The sequence below is a fragment of the Macaca fascicularis genome, chromosome 12 (assembly GCF_037993035.2).
Source record: "Macaca fascicularis isolate 582-1 chromosome 12, T2T-MFA8v1.1".
Taxonomy (NCBI): domain Eukaryota; kingdom Metazoa; phylum Chordata; class Mammalia; order Primates; family Cercopithecidae; genus Macaca; species Macaca fascicularis.
The window spans coordinates 73,951,561-73,973,272 of NC_088386.1; the positions used below are offsets into that span (position 1 = coordinate 73,951,561).

Sequence of the window (21,712 nt, forward strand, 5' to 3'; positions counted from 1 at the left end):
AAGTAATGGCAAAAACTGCAAGTAGTCTCGCACCAACCTGAAATATTCTTAGTGTATTATGCTAAAATATTTCTGGTTCTTTACTGGTCTCCCCCGCCCTCCTGCCCCTACTAAGACAAGGAGTTAAAGACCAGGCTCCCTTTTAGTGATCCTATATCCTAGTTCATGAAGACCCTCAAGTGTTCATTGCACATATGCCAAATACTTTTCCTCTAGGACCTCTGCTTCTCACTGGAACAATGTTTTGTTATTTTTAATCACTGGATTATCTGAGCTTGCAAGACTGAACAAGAATTCTGATCCTTGTATGTTCTTCCCTCCCTTAGGCTTCAGATGATGAGTCTTACATCAGTGATGTGAGTGATAATATATCTGAAGACAACACCAGTGTTGCAGACAATATTTCTCGGCAAAGTATGCATCATTTGAGCTTCCAGGTTGTTCTATCTACATGCCAAATTGCAACACTGAAGACTTAATGAACAGGCATCCCCCCGACCCCCCCCCCACTAATTGTTCTTTTGGCAGCTGATTTGTTCAATGCATTCTATTTTGTATAATCTCTTGAGGTAAATGGTTGAAAAATCTGTTAGGTAAATGGTTAAGAGAAAAGGTTTTTCCTCTTTCTCACACCAACAGCTTGAGTCCCTCTTATTAAATATATTTAATTTTTTAAAACTTAGCCTGTCTTGAATGATATTTGAGTATATTTAATGCCTTATTTATAAAACTATACACTTGTTTTCTGCATTTATTAGCAACCTTGCACTGAAAGAATTCCATTTACTTTTGAAAGGATATAATGAAGACTCTCGAAATGTCTCAAAATCAGATTTATTTGAAAGTTACTTCCCTTCTTGATTTTGTGAAATCAGAACAGCAAAGTGTTGTTCACTGTGACTCTCCCTCTTCCAGTCCTGAATGGGGAGCTTACAGGAGGGGCCTTCCGAAATGGGCGTCGAACATGCCTGCCAGCTCCTTGTCCTGACACCAGTAACATTAACCTGTGGAATATCTTGAGGAACAACATTGGTAAAGACCTGTCTAAAGTCTCCATGCCTGTGGAGCTAAACGAGCCACTCAACACCCTGCAGCACCTCTGCGAGGAAATGGAATACAGCGAGCTCCTGGACAAGGCTTCGGAAACTGACGATCCATATGAGCGCATGGTAATAAATAACTAACAGCAGCGCCCCTCAAGGATTTGCCAGTCCTAGACCTGGGCTAAACCAGAATTCATTATGATGATATATTTGGCATTTGCATAATATTCTCACTGCATAGTAAAAGAGGAATTGACCTGTTTGCATAAATCAGGCGAGGCCAAAACCTCCCAGATACCAACACAGGAAGACACACTTTTTGTGCCTTATCCTTGGTCTAGAGTGTTTCTAAAGTTAAGGTGTAAAGGTCTTATACTCCTTAGAGGTTGCAGGCACACCTTGCCTCACTTTATCAGTTTTTCCTGAATGTCAAGATAGCCCATCTGTTCAGGAACTTAGGTCTGAGAAAATAACTTCTGTTTATACTTCACCCTTTACCCCATATGGCTGCGGGAAACGTGCTGTCCCCTCTGAAAAGCACCCACAACCACACAATCCTCGTGCGCATGAGGCTAAGATCATGCCCGTGGCAGAACCAATAAACTGGGTTCCAGAACCTTTGAACTCTGTGATACTCATGACGTTGGATGGAAGGGTGAAGAATGCTTCACCTCAGTGGCCTGCTGGTTTCCGTGCAAGTAGTTTTACCTAATTTTACTTATTTTTTTCCCCATGAGTTGGTAAAAATTCTGTGCAGACAATAGAAAATGCAACTGTCATCAAATCAACACCCATCCACATGGGTTGTGTAAAATCTAGAGGGAAAAGGAACAAACAGACCTAGCAGTCATCTCTCCTATATTATTTCCTTTTCTTCAATGTTTTAACAGGTTCTCGTTGCTGCATTTGCAGTTTCAGGATACTGCTCCACCTATTTCAGAGCAGGAAGTAAGCCATTCAACCCAGTCCTTGGGGAGACCTATGAATGCATTAGAGAAGACAAGGGATTCCGCTTTTTCTCAGAACAGGTAAGCGGCCCTGGACTCATATAGGTAAGAGGGCAGTTTGGTAGTGAAAGCAGCCTTTTGATAACAATCTGTTGGGATGGGTGATGATACCAGTTGTGAATCCAAAGTATCTGAGACAGGTCTCAACCAATTTAGAAAGTTTATTTTGCCAAGGTTAAGGACACACCTGTGACACAGCCTCAGGGGGTCCTGATGAAATGTGTCCAAGGTGTTCTGGACACAGGTTGGGTTTAAACATTTGAGGGAGATATGCAACATCAATCAATATATGTAAGATGTACATCGATTCTGTCCAGAAAGGTGGGACAACTTGGAAATGGAGACTTCCAGGTCATAGGTAGATAAGAAAGGTTGCATTCTTTTGGGTCTCTGATCAGCCTTTCACTGAATACACAATTTACATGTGAGAGGGTGGTAGAGAGAGAGTCACTTATGGGTCAGTCTGGCTCAGTGAATCTGCATTTTTACACAGACAGTAGGGCAGAGGAAGTAATCAGATACGCATTTGTCTCAGGTGAGCAGAAGGATGACTGAGTTCTGTCAATCTTTTGTCCCGTACCTGTGAAGATAAGCTATCAACGTACATTGCCAGGGTGAAATTCAACAGAACTGTTTTAGGGTAAAGATCCTGAGGCCCACAAAGAATTTCCTTTGGGCAAATTGTGAGAGAGAGGGGCAGCCTTTTTTCAAAAAAAAGAAAAAAAATCTTTGTAGCTATCTTTTTTAGGAATAACATGGGAAGCAGGTCGTCCTGAGATTTATTTTCTTTTCACACGTTAAGAAAACTAACATAAGAACAGAAAACTAAACACTTCATGTTCTCACTCATAAGTGGGAGTTGAACAATGAGAACACATGGACACAGGGAGGGGAACATGACACAGTGGGGCCTGTTGGGGGGTGGTGAGCAAGGGGATGGACAGCATTAGGAGAAATACCTAATGTAGGTGACAGGTTGATGGGTGCAGCAAACCACTGTGGCATGTGTATACCTATGTAACAAAACTGCACGTTGTGCACATGTAACCCAGAATTTAAAGTATAATAAAAGAAAGGAAGGAAGGAAGGAAACTCACTTCACTTATGGGCATCATATCTCTCTCTAAATTGTGTAAGTTCTCAGTGTTTTTTAAAGCATGAAGTCTTACAGATTTACTTATACATTTTGAGAATAATTCGGTAAGAGAAATGGATGATCATGTGGAAGTTTTAACACTGATATTGCCTTCTTTTTTGTTTTTAATTACCAGGTTAGCCATCATCCACCCATTTCTGCCTGTCACTGTGAATCAAAGAATTTTGTGTTTTGGCAAGGTTTGTATTTCAATTATAATTTAAAATCAAATGTATGAGCCTATGAAAAAATGTCTGGCTTCCAAAGGGACATTGTATTCAGTTTAGATTTCTACCTTTGGAACTCAGCGAATGTTGGTAATTGGTGCAGAGGTCAGTTTGAGAAATCAAAATTCCTGGTTTCAACATGAAACAGTTTCAGCTAGGAGGTAAGACTGCTTATCTTGGAAGCAATGCCATATGGAAGAGCAGAGCTCCATGCGGACTGTGCCGGTGCAGAGCCACGACCTTATCTCATGTGCCTCATTGTCTGCATCTGTAACATGGAGGTTCCATCTGCTGCCTTCTTGGTTTTTGGGTGTGTGCAAAGACATTTTAATTCTGAAGGAAGACTCTATGACACATCATCAATGGTCATAATCGAAAGAGATATGCAAACATTACAGTAATTCCTGGCCTTTAACTCACTGGGGCTTAAGAGTTTGGATTGAAGTCTCTACTCATTAGTTAAGTCAGAATGTTACAAGCTTGCCTAATACAAAAAAGTTTCTAAACTCCTTTACACAGAAAAGAATATGTACTTAAATGTGAACATTAAGTGTAAATAGTTCCTTCATGTTTAGAAGGGTGCTTCATTACTCACAGAATGACTTTTCTCATGAGCATTTTCTTAACCTGAAAACACATAAAAATGATAGAACACTATAACTGTACTCTATTGCAAAAATAAATCATAAATTTATTTTTATGATTTATTGCAAAAATAAATATTTTATTTATTTTATGATTTTATTTATTATTTTAAAATAATAAAATATTTTATTAATAAATATTTATTAATATCATTAATAAATAATATTAATAATATGATATGATAATTTAATATATTAATATAATATAATATATCAATTAATATTTATTTATATTATGAATAAATAATAAAATATCATTTATTTCTTTATTTTATGATTTATTTTTGCAATACATATAAATATTTGATCATTTCTTGGTCATCACCAAGAATCAGGCATTTTGTGGAGATGGCACGAAATTCCCTTAGTTCATCAAAACGGAACCAGGTGGTTATCACAAATGCACAAATAAATCCAAGTTTCCACACGTAAAACATAAAGCCATCATGTGAGGTAAAGTGCTGGGCCCTGGCCTACATCTTAACAACCAGTATAAACACATTCCTTAAGTTAATCCCACTCTCTCATAAATCTTATTTTGTAAATTTTATTTTATCTGTGCTCGCTTCGGCAGCACATATACTAAAATTGGAACGATACAGAGAAGATTAGCATGGCCCCTGCGCAAGGATGACACGCAAATTCATGAAGCGTTCCATATTTAAAAAAAAAAAAAAAAAATTTATTTTATCTGTATTTAGAGATTTTTTTTAACTGTAATCCCAAATTATATGTCTTTGATATGGAAGGAAATGTATATATAAATTAATTTTATTGCTAAACTGCAATTACTTTTAGTATACATCTTATGCTCGATATATTTGTTAACTATTTTTGCCACTTAGTTAAAACTTATAACAACATTTATTGCTGTCTGGACATTAAAGCACAGTAGAGTCTATGTTTGTATGTGTAATGTGAATATACACCCACACACACACCACACACATTGTTCCAGGCTTCTTCCAGCTCTGTTAGTTGAAAACAAATAAAGAGCATATATTACAGAGAAACATAGATAGTGGGTTTTGTTTGTTTGTTTGTTTGTTTTTTGGTGCACAGTTAATATTTTCACCTTGGACCATTTTCAGGCACTTATCATACTAAATCAACAATGTAGAATCAGTTGTCATTCCAAAGGTTTTTTGTAAAGTGTAATACAAAAGTTAATTTTTACAGAAGAAGTGATTAGATATGGGGTATATCTTTCTTGTCCTCTGCCTATGTCATTTAGATATCAGATGGAAAAACAAGTTCTGGGGGAAGTCGATGGAAATCCTGCCTGTGGGAACACTGAATGTCACGCTTCCAAAGTAGGTGACTCACACCTCCCTTTTGGCCTCTTGTCTGCTTTTCTAAATCATAAATGGGTATTTTAAACTCTAGAAGATGGTAAGGGTTTATTTCTCCATATACCCAAGGCTTCTGTTACCTTTGCCAAAGTTTTGAGAATAGACTCCCACAAAAACAAATGAGAACTTAAGCATATGTAGCAAAGCTTCCTGTCTATTTCTTCACATCCTCCATTCTTCAGTCAATACCACCAGGTACCTCCCATGACCCAGTCGTCATGCTAGTTTGATTTTATATAAAAGGTTCTCCTGTTTAGCCATTCTTTGCTATACAATTCGGTTTCACTTTTGAGTTCATCTTAGATCCAGGGAATATTTTATCAAAGAAGAGTGATGAAATTCTTTTATGGTTGTGTTCTAGGGATACCGCCTCTAAATATTTTGAAATTAATTGGAATTTTTATTGAGGCCAAGGGCTTGTTTCTTCGGTTTTATCTATTTGAATGACAGAATTTCCAGATGAATTGGATATGGAAGAAGGTGAAGAGAGGGAGATATTCCTAGGACCACAAAATAAACTTTGAATATTTGAACGTGTAGGCCGGGCATGGTGGCTCACGCCTGTAATCCCAGCACTTTGGGAGGTTGAGTGGGCGGATCACGAGGTCAGGAGATCAAGACCGTCCTGGCTAACATGGTGAAACCCCATCTCTACTAAATATACAAAAAATTAGATGGGTGTGGTGGCATGCGCCTGTAATCCCAGCTACTCGGGAGGCTGAGGCAGGAGAATTGTTTGAACCTGGGAGGCGGAGGTTGCAGTGAGCTGAGATTGTGCCACTGCACTCTAGCCTGGGCGACAGAGCAAGACTCCATCTCAAAAAAAAAAAGAAATAAGGAAGAGAGTTTTCCTAGGTATATATGGTGTCTACATCATACCAATTCATAAACTTTGCAGAAACTTAGAAGCATCTTTTCTATGTTGATGTGACATTTCATTTGAAAATATATGTAATGTACAAACTTAAATGTGATTTGAAACTATTATCATTTCATTCCTTAGCAGAAATTCTGTAACCTTGCTCCGTAGAATTTGTATTAGATTTGTGCCATCTTAGTATGCTCCTCAGTCTTTTCCCGAATAATTATTCACATCTGAGGTCTTAAACCTGGAGTACGAAATAGTGTTCCCAGAGTGATCTTTCTTCAGTGCACACTCTATGGTGCCTACCTCCTACCTGGAATCCAGCGGTAGCCCATTGCCTGCAGGGTAAATCCAGACTCCTTGGTAGGTCCGTGCAGGCCTTCCCGGCTCTGCCTCATCACACCTTTCCTTCCTTGTGTCCTGCCACCCGCATTCACCTGGAGCACAGCATTCACAGGCTTGGATGCCTTGTGCTCTTCTGACCTTTGTGGCTTTGTGGATGCTTTCCCCAGCCCATAGTGCCCTCCTACCTTCCCCAGCCCATGGTGCCCTCCTACCAGCCATCCGTGCTTACACCAAACCTAGCCTCTTCTAAGGTATCTTCCTTGACACTCATCCCACGTTCCAGGCAGATTGAAGGACTAAAAACTCTTCCTTCTGTGTTCTGATGATGTGCACATTTTCAGTATTTGTTTGCATATCCATCTACCCTCCCATACTTTTGTCCCCAGAAAAGCAGGAAACAGGCTCTGTTCCACTTTGTAGCTTTAGCACCTGGCCCATAGAAAGTATTTAAATATTCCTTAAGTGAATTAACCACATCGTAAATACTTATGACCACAGAGGGAATTTCAAGACAAAAATGAGAGGAAAATCAGGGAAAAGAAAGCTTTGGCCAAAGAATATCCTCATTAGTAGAAACAGTTATATGTATTTGTGACCTTCGTTGTTTTTCATCAATGTTACATTCTTCACTAGGTACGGAGATTACTATGTGTGGAATAAAGTCACCACTTGCATACACAACATCCTCAGTGGAAGAAGATGGATAGAACATTATGGAGAAGTAACCATCAGAAATACCAAAAGCAGTGTTTGCATTTGCAAACTCACATTTGTCAAGGTAAATACTATCATACAACAGTAAAGGAAAATGAGTATAAAACGCTTCTTAAAGAAGAAATAATCACCTTAAATAGCAGCAAGTGAATTTGTCCTGTATCATTGGTCCTTACGGACGTTTTAGATAAGAGAGCAGAACCAACTGATAGAGTTTTTCAAGGCATGCAAGTTTCTGAACATATGGAGGTCAAAAAAGGCACCATCTAAAACAGAAAAAAACACATTTCTTTTTAAAGAATTTTCTTTTGAAGTAGCCAGTCAGTTGTTCACTAAATAAAATTCCGGAAAACACTTCTTGACTATAAATCTTCTAGTTTATATTTCTGTTTCTCTTCCTGCTTGATTATGTGTTCAAGTGATCTGATTTTCGGGAACTCATTATAATGTTGTCATTTTCTGCAGACACTTGATGTAGTCATGTAGATGGTCACCACCAGTCACTACATGCTCATCTAACCCTGCTGCTGTTATAATTCAAATAAGTTCAACCAGAAACATTAGCCTTGTTAACAAGAAAATTTTGGAATAGAAATGCCCAAAAATCGCCATTTTCCCTCAGTTTCTCTGGTCTGAAGTGGAACATTCAGTATCACTGCCATGTTTGTTTGGATGTGCTACTGAATTCAACATGGTACAGAAACCCCACCCAGCTACCTTACCTGTTCAATTCATGATCCCATTCTAATATGGTAGACAGGTAACATAATGGAGTCTTAAGACTCTAATATTTTCTTTTCTCAGTTAAATCCTTTTAAGCCATATTGGAAGGTTATGTTTATTTCAATTGAATACCTTTATTTTAGCCCAAAATGTTGGTCATTATCTTTTTTCTTAGAGACTCATAAGGTACCTAGAACTGAAGAGCCAAGATCCCTATGTGCTGTGGCTTGGTGATGTAAATATGTACATTTGGCTTTGTAGGCTATGAGAAGCTGCAGTGCAGTCCCGTCTCTAACACTTGCAGAGCCTGTATAATTAACTAAAATATGTAAATCAAGCCTGTACACTATCAAATAGAATATGCTCTATTTCTTTGCCTTGACAAATACACTTTTTATAACAAAGCCTGTGAGGCCAGGTTGGACCCTTCAGAACGCTGTACTGTAACCCTGGCGATGTAGGACAGCCAGTCCTGGCCCACGGCCTTCCCTGCTTTCTTCCCACCTCTGGCTCTGTTTTCACTGCAAGGGGCCTCATACACACATATATAGGCAGTCCAGCCCACACATCTAAGCTCTGTTCACACCCCCACAAACAGCCACCCTTGGCCACCCCTCAGACCTAAATGTGCACACGCTGGTGGGTGGTCTGCCCTTGGGTGCATGAATCCAAGGAAAAGGGCCTTGCCAGCTGTGGAATAAGCTTGGAGCTACTTGGACAAGGAATTCTAGGGTCCTGTATACTTGGGGCCTGATCTGGAAGGGGGATCATGGGGTCCAAGTAGGCAAACTGCCATAGACTTCTTATCCCTTGGGAAGGAGTATGACTGGAAGGGCCACATGAGGATCCTCCTGATAAAATTTGGCCATTTATAGATTCTATGAAAATTATTTCACAAACAATTTCTGCCGCATGGCCAATTGAAATTTATTAAAATCCATGAGCAAGAGGAAAATTCAAAACAAGAGGGAAAAAAATTGCTAGCCTAGAAATTAATATTGGGTTCTTAGGATAGAAACTGAGCCTTCTCTGTGATATGCTACCATGTTATGCATGGAATAGAGACCATCCCTTTCTGGAAAGTTAAGCTAACTCTTAGAAAGCCAGCCCTCCATATAAAACATTTTGAGATTTCTGTATTTCTGAAAATGGTTTGAATAAGGGACTTCAAGGCTAAGAAATTTTTCTATATGGAAAATATAGGGAATTGTGTTATTAAAGCCATCAAATGTCACAATTGGGGTTTGGTTTTTCCAGGTGAATTATTGGAATTCTAACATGAATGAAATACAGGGGGTAGTGATAGATCAGGAGGGGAAGGTGGTGCACCGGCTGTTTGGAAAGTGGCATGAAGGACTCTACTGTGGTGTGGCCCCCTCTGCAAAGTGCATTTGGAGACCAGGTGAGAGTGGCCTGAGTGTTCTGCCAACAGGAGGGTGCCATGGACAACAGACGGGAAGGGAATATCTGGTCATTCTATGCAACTCATATTATGTCTCCTTTAAGAGTGAGATTAAAAATGCAGATGCTTATGGCAATTATAGTTACATTCATACTTAAATATAAGTTATACATAAGCCCCAATATTTGATATTTCATAATAAAAAATATAGGCCAAATCTCTGACATTCAGTCAGAGATTGGGCTTCATGAAAAATTGCTCAAAGTGTAACGCCTACATTTGAAAAGCTAGGTATATTTATTAAGGACTTTAGATAATCGAAGTATACAAACTTAAATTCTTACTCATGTTATTTATTCTCTGCTTTAATAAAACAAAGACTACAAACATTTATAATCCACAAATTCAACAACTCACCAGAATAAGTGATCTTTTCACTTGAGCCTCAAGAGGTGGCAGTATGTTGACATTTGATAAAAGGCATCAAAAGAGTTCTGATAACACATTAGCATATAACTGAATATCAAGTATAAATGGAACAAGTACCCACATGACAGTTATTGTCACTGGAATTTTGTTAGTTAATCCCTAACTAAAATTAGTTGTTAGTTTCCTAAGAGTCATCAATGAGTATTTAAATTTCCTGCTAGTAGAGTGGCTAGTTTATTCATTCCTCAACTGTTTATTGAGTGCTGGCTGTGTGTCAGGCTTTATTCCAGGAGCTTGGGATACATCAATGAGCAAGACACACAAAGATCCTGCCTTCAAGTTCGGTTAAAAAGTGGCAAAAAAAATTAATTTAGATCTTCATATTTTTATTTTCTAAAAGGAAGCAAACAAGTGTTTCTGGTGAACTCTTAATGTTTGGAGTTAATTGCCATAATATTTAGTTAACCAATTGAATATTCAAGAGAAATATGGAGTAGTTTAGCTAATGAAGACTACTGTATGTGCAGTTTTGTTTGGAAGACAGGATTGTATTAAATATACGAATCCGTCAATTCTGATCATCAACACAAAGTTTCCTACCTAGGAATGTCACCAATTTAATTCACTTGAAAAAATTTATAATCTTGCCGGGCGCGGTGGCTCAAGCCTGTAATCCCGGCACTTTGGGAGGCCGAGGCGGGTGGATCACGAGGTCAGGAGATCGAGACCATCCTGGCTAACATGGTGAAACCCCGTCTCTACTAAAAATACAAAAAACTAGCCGGGCGTGGTGGCGGGCGCCTGTAGTCCCAGCTACTCAGAGGCTGAGGCGGGAGAATGGCGTGAACCCGGGAGGCAGAGCTTGCAGTGAGCCGAGATCGCGTCACTGCACTCCAGCCTGGGCGACACAGCAAGACTCCGTCTCAAAAAAAAAAAAAAAATTTATAATCTTGTGTTTATGACTACAAATTTGGTGTTAGTGTGGGGTATTAAGCACTGGGGTAAGTCAGCTTCTTCCGTTCCATAAACCTTTCCCTCTCACAGTGGTTCATTGGCCTCTTTCCAGGTTCCATGCCAACCAACTATGAGCTGTATTATGGCTTCACAAGGTTTGCTATTGAGCTCAATGAGTTAGATCCAGTACTAAAAGATCTCCTTCCACCAACAGACGCCCGGTTCCGGCCAGATCAAAGGTGAGGATGGCAGTGGTATTTAACATGCAGACTATGGCTGGGTGCAGTGGCTCACACCTATAATCCCAGCACTTTTAGAAGGCTGAGGAGGGAAGATCACTTGAGGTCAGGAATTCAAGACCAGCCTGGGCAATGTAGTGAGACCCTATATTTAAAAAAAAAAAAATTACAAATTAGCTGGGTGTGGTGGTACATGCCTAAAGTCCCAGCTACTAGGGAGTCTGAGGTGGGAGGATCGCTTGAGCCTGGGATATTGAGGCCACAGTGAGCCATGACTGTACCATTGTACTGCAGCCAGGGCAACAGAGAGACCCTGGCCAAAAAAAAAAAAAAAGCAGACTATTATGGCATGGGGCTTTAGAGGTCATTGTGACTTATTTTTACTACCATCATGTATTTGTATTCAATCCTTTCTTCATTCCCTTATTCAATATTTGAGTTTTCTATGCTAGGAAAAGCAGTATTCATAGAATGATCATAACAGATTATCTCAGCACATAGTTCCCCACAGAAGGTAAGATAACAGAGATGCTTTTTTAACAGAAAGTTTCTCCCTCCTCCTGAAATTTACCAAAGGTCTGCAAATTTGTGAACTCTTTCTTAAATATATAATCAATCCTCACCCAGTGTTTTTGACCTTTTTACTTCTATAATTCTCTAACATGGAGTATCTTTTAAACTGAAGAATAATAGGATAAGTTACAGGGGCACCCAGAAATGCTTTGAGTGCAAGTCTGCAATTTGCCCAATGTGGTTTTGATCCCACAGAGTATGAGATATACTCAAAATACAGTACCTTTAATACCTTCTGATTCTTAGTTTTTTATTCTTATGTAGTTCTGAACTCATGATGTTCATTCCTATGGAATTCATTTTACTTTTCCCAAAAATTCTATATGCCATACAAATTCCACTCAAGATCAATTTTCTGTTTCCCATGTATTTGTGGCTTTATCTGCCATCTGCCAAAATGCTCTCAGTTTTGAATGTTCTACTATTTAATTCTCTTATATTTTCCCCTCTCTCTAGAACATGCTGTCTCACTATTTAACATTCAAATTTATTAATAAACTTCCTGTACAATGTATACCATATTATATTCCTGTTCTTTGCTTTCATTTTGAAATGTAAGCATTTGTAAGTCACCATTCAGTCTGCTTTTTCCTCCTCAATTCTATTTCAGTATTCCTTTTCTGAATTTCATTTACAATTCATTTCCCATTCTGTGGCCTTTTATAATTTTCCCCATTACCTTTTCTTGTCTCATCAGTTTTACACTCTCCAGTAAAACAGGAAAGCTCCTTCTTTCTCTGCCTGTTCTCCAAATAGATGGAGAATAGCCAGTTACCATCGTCCGTTCTATGGCCTTTTAGCAAAAGCTTTCTGATAATATAGAAAAGGAACATGGCTGTGACTTCATGCTCTTCTCCCCCTGGACTCTGCAGTCGTCCTGAAAATCTCAAGTTATAGAACCCTAGACAGCATAAAAAAGTCTTCAAGGCCAAACCACCCACCTTTCACTGATATTGCTGATTATAATAATTCAGTTCATGTATGCAGAAAATATGTAAATCCCGGGAGGCAGAGGTTGTAGTCAGCTGAGATCACACCACTGCATTCCAGCCTGGCGACAGAGCAAGACTCCGTCTCAAAAAAAAAAGAAAGAAAGAAAGAAAGAAAAGTATGTAAATTGATGGACAGAGGAAATGTGGCCTGGGGCAAAGGCGAGGAGACATCGCCAGAGTGTTACTGTGCAGTAATTTATGTTCATAACAATTAGAAAACAATTTTGTGCAAATGAGGTTTTTTCCCCCAGAAGAGAGGATAATGTGTTAAAATATCAACTGCTTTCTGCTTAGATTTTTGGAAGAAGGAAATTTAGAAGCTGCAGCATCAGAGAAGCAAAGAGTAGAGGAACTCCAGAGATCTCGGAGACGATATATGGAAGAAAACAATCTTGAACATATACCAAAATTTTTTAAGTAAGTCGGTTAGCTCCCATAGCAAGTTCATGTTTTGCAAATGGTTGCCACAGGCAATGAGAAACTCCAGTTAAATGAAAATAAAATGGGTAAATGGATTTTGGTATCTTTGCTTCTGGCAGTGAAAATATTGAATCGATTCTGCACTTAGGAGAAGTTAGTAACTATAAAAAGAAATTTTTTCTACAGCTCTTCTCTTTTCATGGGCAGCAGAAAAGAGTGAGCTTCCCACCCAGAAAGCTCTTTGTCCTTCAGCCGCACTCTTGAGAATGGTGGAAACTGATTCCTACTCCCTTAGCCAGAGACTGAACCAGACCCCACTGCCCACAAAATCATCCTGGCTTTATTAGGATTTGATTTTATTTCTATCACACAAAGCTTGTGTGTGTTTAGATTTGGTCTCGCTGTGGTATGATAGTAGGTGATTATTACAGGATTATTTGCAGGATTATATATACATCACACAGATTAATCTGAGGTTTCCAAATCCATCTGTTGCCCTCCAGAGCCAGGACAAAAAGTTCAGGGTAACCTTATCTCCTTTAGACTTGTCCTCTTATGACTGCCCTGGGGTAGAAACGCAGCCTTGCCCTTCAGATTTCTAAAGTGTGCTCCTTGGACATGGGCCTGGCAGGGGCTCTTAGAGCTACTGATAATTGCATACTTTTAGTGAAGGAGAAATCATTCTTGTGGGTCCAGGGCCTGAAGTTACAGTATTTGTATATGCTTTGTTGGGGGCTATTTACTTTCTACCCCTGCCAGGAGGTAATTTGTTCCTGCCCTCAGTTCCTCTCCCCCTGGCCCTACCTACTTCCATTTCACACATTTAACAACAAAAATGACTTCACTTCTGGTCAAAAAGAGTCACATCATCAGTAGTGAGCAGATAAGACACTAACTGGCTTACAAAACACTGCTTGTATGTTCATGACTAATCTACAGGAGAGGGTCCAGTTATAAGGTTACCTTGATGTGATTTGTGACTAATGGTGATGTTTATATTTTCACAGAAAAGTTATTGATGCCAATCAAAGAGAAGCCTGGGTTTCTAACGACACCTACTGGGAGCTTCGAAAAGACCCTGGGTTTAGCAAAGTAGACAGCCCTGTTCTTTGGTAGACTGGGAATGTAGAGCTAGCCAACATATCACATTCTGAATGAATAAATAACTATGCACAATTATGTTTCTTATAGCTATGTGTGGTTTCTGGGTCCACTGAAAACCTACCATTTGCTTTTCTATTCATCTTTATAATGGACTTTCAGAAGTGCATTAGACAAAGCCCCTAACCACTTTCGGATCCTTTCTGTTTTGCTGCAACCATATTCCTTAAAAAAAAAAAAAAAAAATCCACACCATCCTTGGAGAGCAGAATAAAAGGAGCAGAATATAAAATCCAAAGTCTGACGAGTTTGTAAAGAAAAACAAATGGTAACTGGTGCTTAAAGCTGATCGAGAAAGTTAACAACAACATAGAAACCACAGGATTGTTCCACTGTCTGGAAGCACCATCCCCTATCGCAGGACTCCTGGGCCACAAGCAGTCAGTCAGTGCAGGCTTCAAGTGTGTGTGTTTGATGTGGCGTGATTGTGCTGGCCTTGTTGAAAAAGATGTGATGCTTCTCAGAACCTGTTCCATCTGTATGCCATTGTTCATGCCTTAAGAAATGCAAAGATGTACAATAAATCATTTTTTAAATGTGTGCTCATAGGTTTATGTGAAGAACAGACTTTTTTGAATCATGGCATGATTCACTTTCTCAATCAGAACAATTATGAGACTAACTTAAATGGGTTTTTTAAAAGTGAACAACACATGCTTTACTTTGATAAGTCAGTTACCATATCGTATATCTGAAGGGAAAGAAGGAAAAGGTGTGCTAAGTAGATCTCTGTATTTACGTTGCTCGTTAATTTCCTGTCCTGCGTCCAGAAAATAAACCATCCCTCTTCCACCTAACCTCACAGTGTGCCCTATTATTTGGAAAAATCTGTCTTTGATTTGGACATTTGTCATCAGTGTTAAAACCTTAAAAACAAAAAGCATATGGAATTCCTGTGTGGGCTTAGTAGTACTATAAATGTAACTGTTTTTGAGTGAAGCACCATGTAATCCATGTCTGAATCCCATGCCCACTCCACTGGCACTAGTCGAATTCCACTGAGAACAGAAGCAAGAATGCTAGTAGCTTATTTGCATTGTTTAAATGAATTCTATGCAAAATCATATTTCAAATTTTCATCAAGTGATTCCATATGGTACATGACCACATATTAAGCATTTACCTTGCTATTGGCAGAGATATGAAACTTAAGCTAAGGAATGTATCCATCCCAAAGCAGGAAAGCAGAAGTGTGTTTTGCTTACTTCAGGATTTGTTTTTCCTCCACTAATATGCAGAGGCTTTTGCAGAAAACTTGCAACAGTATTCCTAAGTTTCTGCACGTAGATGACTATGTAAATGCCTGTATGTTTTTTAAAAAGAATCTCCTCAGAGATTTTCCTAGGGAATTATAAAATTACATATATTTTATTCTTAGTTAGATGTTTATTCTTAGATTCTTACCATTAGAATTAAGTGTTATTTAAAACTCTGATACAGTTACAGACACTTTACATTTTATTATGAGGTGTTGATTTTAATGTTATTTCTCCTCAGCAAAGCATTCCTAATAATGGCTAATACACCATCAAATGAAAAACTGCTGAGAGCGTAAGGGAAAACGCTAACGTTTCCACTAGATGGCGCAATCTTCTAGTTATCCAAAACTCATCCCTTGCATCTGAGTTTTTATGTTATGTTTACAGTTTGCATTAGCTTAGAATGGAATTTCATTCTCAGGTAAATTTTCGAATCCATCACCAGATCTAAGCATTCTGCTTCAACAATACCTTCTCTATTCCTCTCATTCCCATTTTAAATCCATAGGTGGCTTGCCCTGCGGCAGTAAAATCTTCCCCTTGGTATTGATTCTTTTTCTGCTCATTCATCTTGATGTTCTTTTATCTGCGTCCTGAGATATATGTCGTTAATTTTAATAAGAATCCTATTGACCTCCTCACGGAAGTCTGTTCTCCTATGGTTGATAAAGCTTTAAATACTATTTAAAGTGGTTCTGGTCTGTACTTACCAGCACTTCCCTGAACAGTCTCAAAATAGCCTAAACATAAGAAAATAATCCTGCAAAGTAAAGGTTTTTACAAGCAGAGATGAAGGGAGGCATCAGCTGACCATCAGATGTGGTATCAGGCAGCTGGAAGAGGACCCAGGACCCATCAAGGAAGCAATGACTGTACTTAGCAATTTGGGTTATAATTACAAAAAAGAAAAAATAGTAGAAAGGATCTTTACCAGTTAGTAAGGTCATGGTACAAATCAGGTGAGTGAATGTGGATCAGAGGTAGCCTGACACTCTGATGAGGACTTCAAGATGAGAATGAGAAAAATGTCAATTAAAATCACTACATTTGATAATATCTCAGATTTAGAATCTCTTTTGGGATTCAGATATTCTGATTATTCCAATTCAAGTGTTCAGTTAAGTTTTAGTTACTATTCCTATAATACCCAATTCACTAATACCATATCTCCTGTGGAATACTCATTGGTGCAATGGCCTCATCCCTTTTTTACTTTTTATTGACATGGTGGTTATAAAATTATGAGACTTACTCTATTGGAATTTTCATCTACATAGTATTTGGGCTGTCAAGACTGAATAGCAGAAGAGTAGAATATTAGATCATTCTCTTAAGAAGACCTGATTTATTCCTTAGGATGTTATACAAACCTTTTTATTGCAGGCCTACTTTCTTGTTTTTTCCTAAAAGGATCTGGGATAGAGGAGGACATAATATGCCTGTATACTTCTCCCATGGTTTGTTCATAAGCTGCTTCATCTCATTGGAGATGGCCATTAAGGAGAGCAGTAATAAGTGATGATGATTCTGAGGACTTGACTAGACTGAGCAGATCAATGGCACACACCAGCACTGGTAGAGGCCGACCAGAAGCTCATCGATTCCATGTGCTGCCACCCAGGGTGCAGATTTACTCTCTTGCTGTTATTTTATTGTTTTTCTTAAGTCATTGTTTTTCATGGATTATTTTAAAAATACCTACTCCATAATTTTCAGGCACTTGTAAAAATAAACCTTTTTTAAGATAACTTAATGGTACATATCAACTATATGTGGGAAACAAATGCAATTTTCTGGGCAAGAGAAACCAAGGGATTTTCAATATATGAGATGCCAGGTTGTCAATTTTCTAAACCTTTTCCTCTAGATTATTCTGGCCCCAGGCCTTTCAGCGACCCCACTAATCAATTATTAGATCCTGCCCCAAGGAGCAGTGGCATGGGGGCTGGATTTAGGGAGGAAAACCTGATTAAACTGTTTTGTTTAGTACTGGTTACAGCTGTAGCTGGAGAATAGTTTATAATCATAAAGTACATTTTTGTTATTACCTTGTGGATTTTAATTATCCATCTTGTCTAATCTTGTTCTCGGTCATCCTAGATAATGAGGTGTTTGTGGGAGCAGAGCTCTGCTCACACCAGGGGATGTAATAAATGTTTGCACTTGGCCCAGTATATTATGAATGTGGCACAGGAAATAAAATTTGTGTACAAAATATTAGTTTATTTCTATGGGAGCCATTATGTTCAGGATATATAAAATGTATCTAATTAAACAATTATGAATCTATTTTGTGCTCTAGAAATGTTCTTTTGGGGAAAGATGGAAAGAAATGTATAAATGGACTTAAGATTAAAGCGTTTGGGTTTTTTTTTCCCCAAAAGCTTCCCAGTTATTTAGAAATACTGCTATCCAGAGTAGAATTTGATCCTGTAAATCCTAATTGAATTTCTTTTGTAAAATTGATACGTTTAAACTGTACATTGCATAATCATTCTGTTAAACTAAACCTTTGTTTAATACATAATTGTAAGAGCATATATTTGTTATTGAATCGAAAGACCTTTTTTGTAGCTTTTGCTTTTAAAGAAGATGGCAGATTATCTAAGAAAGACTTAGCTTTAATACTTCCAAAATGAGATCTAAAGAAGGAGGTCTTTAAAAATTGTTGTGATGAACTAGCATGTCCAACATCTTAAGCAAATGAGGCATCATAATTAAGGCAGCTTACAGATAACTCAAGTGGAGAAGAACTTACCTGTCATATGCATCCTTTTGTTTTCCAAAACAATATCTGATTTAGTTCATTTTCCCCAGCCTTGCTCCTAACATAGTGAAAGGCATAGATACACATATATGTTCTTTTGCACTGTGTCATTGTTTGTAAAATGCACAGTATTTATGTACAGTTTCAGAGACATTCAATATTGAAAACCACTTCAGTTAGCCTCCTAGTTAATACTATAAATTTTTCATGGATTGCATATTACCATATTACTCCATAAATACATTTTATTAGTTACTTTGGTATATCCAAATTGGTAGAAAAAAAACCCAAAAATGTTCTTATTTTCTGCAATTTTTTTTTCTAGCCATTCCTTCCTCCCAAATAGAAGTGAGGGGAATTGTAGAGAGAGGAATATTAAGTTTTCATAAAGCAAAGTATCATCTTATTTGTGTTCCACCTGTTTCTTCTAACACTTTTAATTCATAAGGTGAGCAATTGAACTTCTTAATACTGTTAACGAGAGAGCATGCTAGAACTATTACTTCTTTTGTCTAAGACACCCACTTTTCCTTAATTCTCATCTATTTAGTTTTTTAATAAAATTGTTGCTAGAATTTTTTTGTCCTTTCAAGTTCTTTTTTTGTTAATTTTATTGATATTGCTGTACTTTTTTTTTTTTTTTTTTTTTTCCTGAGACCGTCTTGAGTGCTGCGTCATCCAGGCTGGAGTGCAATGGCGCGATCTCGGCTCACTGCAGCCTCTGCCTCCCAGGTTCAGGAGATTCTCATGCCTTAGCCTTCTGAGTAGCTGGGATTACAGGCATGTGCCACCACACCTGGCTGATTTTTGTATTTTAGGTAGAGACGGCGGTTTTGCCATGTTGGCCAGGCCGGTCTCAAACGCCTGATCTCAAGTGTTCCACTGCCTCAGCCTTCCAAATTGCTGGGATTACAGGTGTGAGCAACCGCGCCTGGGCTCAAGTAAGTTCTTTCTAAAGTTTGATTAAGGTATAACTGACATATAATACACTTCACATATTTGAACAGTACTTGATACAGTTTGATGTATGTATATACCCTTGACATAATCAAAATAGTGAACATATCTATCACCCCCAAAAGTTTCCCCTGCCCCATTGTAATCCTTCCCCATCCTCCATCCTGAGGCAACCATTGATCTGCTTTTGTTATTTTTAAAAGTTAGCATATTTTCTTATATTTATTGCATATGGGATTTTTCTAGAAGGCCACGTGCATATGCACCCTCCCCTTCCATTACCCCAGTATCCGCCATCAAGTAGTAACATGTTGTAAGAAAAAGAATCCCATTAAGTCCTAGTTCTGGTAGCCCGGAACAAATTTTAGATTTTCCCCAAAAAAATGAAAAAAAATTTTTTTTTAATTTAGATTTGAAATGCTTAGAAAACAATAATTTATTTTTAATATCAAAATGTCCAAGTAAATTAATGGATTAATTTCCATGCTTTAGGAGTCCAAAATAATGCTAACACATCTGGTGATGTAACACCACTTGGTGGTGGCACTGAGGAAACCCTGGGAAGTGTTTTTCTCTGGTGTGTGTAATGAAAGACTCACTGACAAAGCCGTTGGGATCCAGAATGACTGCTCTTGAAATGATATTATGATGATGATGACCAGGGAAATAGCCTATGCTGATTTATTTATCATCCCCCAACCCCAACCCCACTTTTGTGTCACGAACATTTGAAACTCCCAGCTGCTTTTCCAATATCTCCTAATATCCTCACTCCCCATCTGGAAACAAAGTTACTAAACCTAGTTTTGGAAAAGCAATGGAAATGGAAGTGAACTTACTGGCAGTTGTGCAAGTTGAAAGCTTATTCCTTATATCCTAAGCCTGAAAGCCTTATTCCTTATATCCAGAGCCTAAAAGTTTGCTCAAAAGTAGAAAACTTTCCAGACAAGATCACATACAGAACGATTAACATGAATGCTAATGAAGAAACAAGGCAAGAATGTACAAGAGAAATGGAATCTGGGGGGAAAACTAAGTTCTCTAACTGGGGCAGGCATCTTGTTTCTTGGGGGCATATGATAGATCCCAGGTGGGCCACGAAATCATCTTGGATATTTACAGGCTGATTTCCTGACTTTCCCTCCAAAGATTCTGAGTCCGCAGATCTAGGGTGTGGACCGAGAGTCATTGTAACAAGCACCCTCTGCCTCCAGGGCATTTTAAGGTAGATGGAGAACTAAGGTGAGAGTGTGCCAGCTAAATACTCTTTCCTTTGTCCCTGTGCCTCAGTCTTTTTTGTTTGTATTTTTTCATATGACACTCAGTAGGAAAGTCTAGTTCAAGAACCGGAAACTGAGCCGGGCATGGTGGTGCACACCTGTGGTCCCAGCTACTCAGGAGGCTGAGGCAGGAGGATGGCTCGAGCCTGCAGCCCATGCCACTGTGAGTTACGATTGTACCACCGCCCTGAGCCTAGATGACAGAGCAAGTTCCTGTCAAAAAAAAAAAAAGTAATAAAAAATACATTTTTTAGGCCGGGCGCGGTGGCTCAAGCCTGTAATCCCAGCACTTTGGGAGGCCGAGACGGGTGGATCACGAGGTCAGGAGATCGAGACCATCCTGGCTAACACGGTGAAACCCCGTCTCTACTAAAAAATACAAAAAACTAGCCGGGCGAGGTGGCGGGCGCCTGTAGTCCCAGCTACTCGGGAGGCTGAGGCAGGAGAATGGCGGGAACCCGGGAGGCGGAGCTTGCAGTGAGCTGAGATCCGGCCACAGCACTCCAGCCTGGACAACAGAGCGAGACTCCGTCTCAAAAAAAAAAAAAAAAAAATACATTTTTTAAAAAAACAAAAACTAATTACAGCTCAGTGACCTGTGACTTGCTTTGCCACTTTGTCATTTTCTTGACTTCTGTCCCAATGCCAGCACTGTAATATGGAGATAAAGAGTGGGGAGGACAGAACTCTGAAACCTAAAAGGCAAGAATTGTGCTAAGCCGGAGAACATAAAAATACATTCCTGGAGGCATTCTAACCAGCCAGATAACCAGAAGTTTACTCTTCAAAGCCAAGAATCAGTACCCCCACCTCACCTTCCATTCCCTCTTAGGCTTTGTCTATGTTTCTAAGGGGAGTGTTTCAATTGACTGATGAGGTCCTGACTGGTAGGGAAGCCTGCAGGGAAATCCTGTGGCAAAGCACACTCTTGGTCACCTACTTGACAATTTCTTAACAAGGTCTAGCAGGACATTCTTAATCCAGGTCAGCTTCTTCCTGAAAATAATATATTTTTTAAATTTCTGTTTGAAAAAACTCCACTGTGAAATTACTCTGCTTATATTAGAAGGTATAAAGACAGTAGTCATGTACTGTTCGCTTGCATACGGTCATTTTGAGATAGAAAAATTTTATTAGGAATAGAATTTCAAGCAACTTTCTACAAAAATACAGCTTGTGGTTAAATTTCCTAATGAAAGAGGAATTATTCGCTGAAAAATTTGT

At 38.7% G+C, this 21,712-nt stretch overlaps 1 protein-coding gene and 1 non-coding gene across 34 annotated transcripts in view; both read left to right on the forward strand.

Moving 5' to 3' along the window:
• Positions 1–17,773, forward strand: part of OSBPL6 (oxysterol binding protein like 6) — a 209,150-nt gene extending 191,377 nt beyond the window's left edge. For all 33 annotated transcript variants that reach the window (XM_074009524.1, XM_074009535.1, XM_074009526.1 and 30 more), the window contains 10 exons: positions 327–414; positions 916–1,169; positions 1,934–2,071; positions 3,322–3,385; positions 5,291–5,369; positions 7,252–7,396; positions 9,313–9,457; positions 10,953–11,079; positions 12,939–13,061; positions 14,072–17,773. In XM_074009524.1, coding sequence (XP_073865625.1) covers positions 327–414; positions 916–1,169; positions 1,934–2,071; positions 3,322–3,385; positions 5,291–5,369; positions 7,252–7,396; positions 9,313–9,457; positions 10,953–11,079; positions 12,939–13,061; positions 14,072–14,180 — 1,272 coding nt within the window. In that variant the 3' untranslated portion in view covers positions 14,181–17,773. The remainder of the gene's footprint in view (positions 1–326; positions 415–915; positions 1,170–1,933; positions 2,072–3,321; positions 3,386–5,290; positions 5,370–7,251; positions 7,397–9,312; positions 9,458–10,952; positions 11,080–12,938; positions 13,062–14,071) is intronic.
• Positions 4,615–4,721, forward strand: LOC123568225 (U6 spliceosomal RNA). Its single transcript, XR_006691428.2, has one exon. It is a non-coding gene; the product is annotated as a U6 spliceosomal RNA (small nuclear RNA).
• Positions 17,774–21,712: the final 3,939 nt, after the last annotated feature.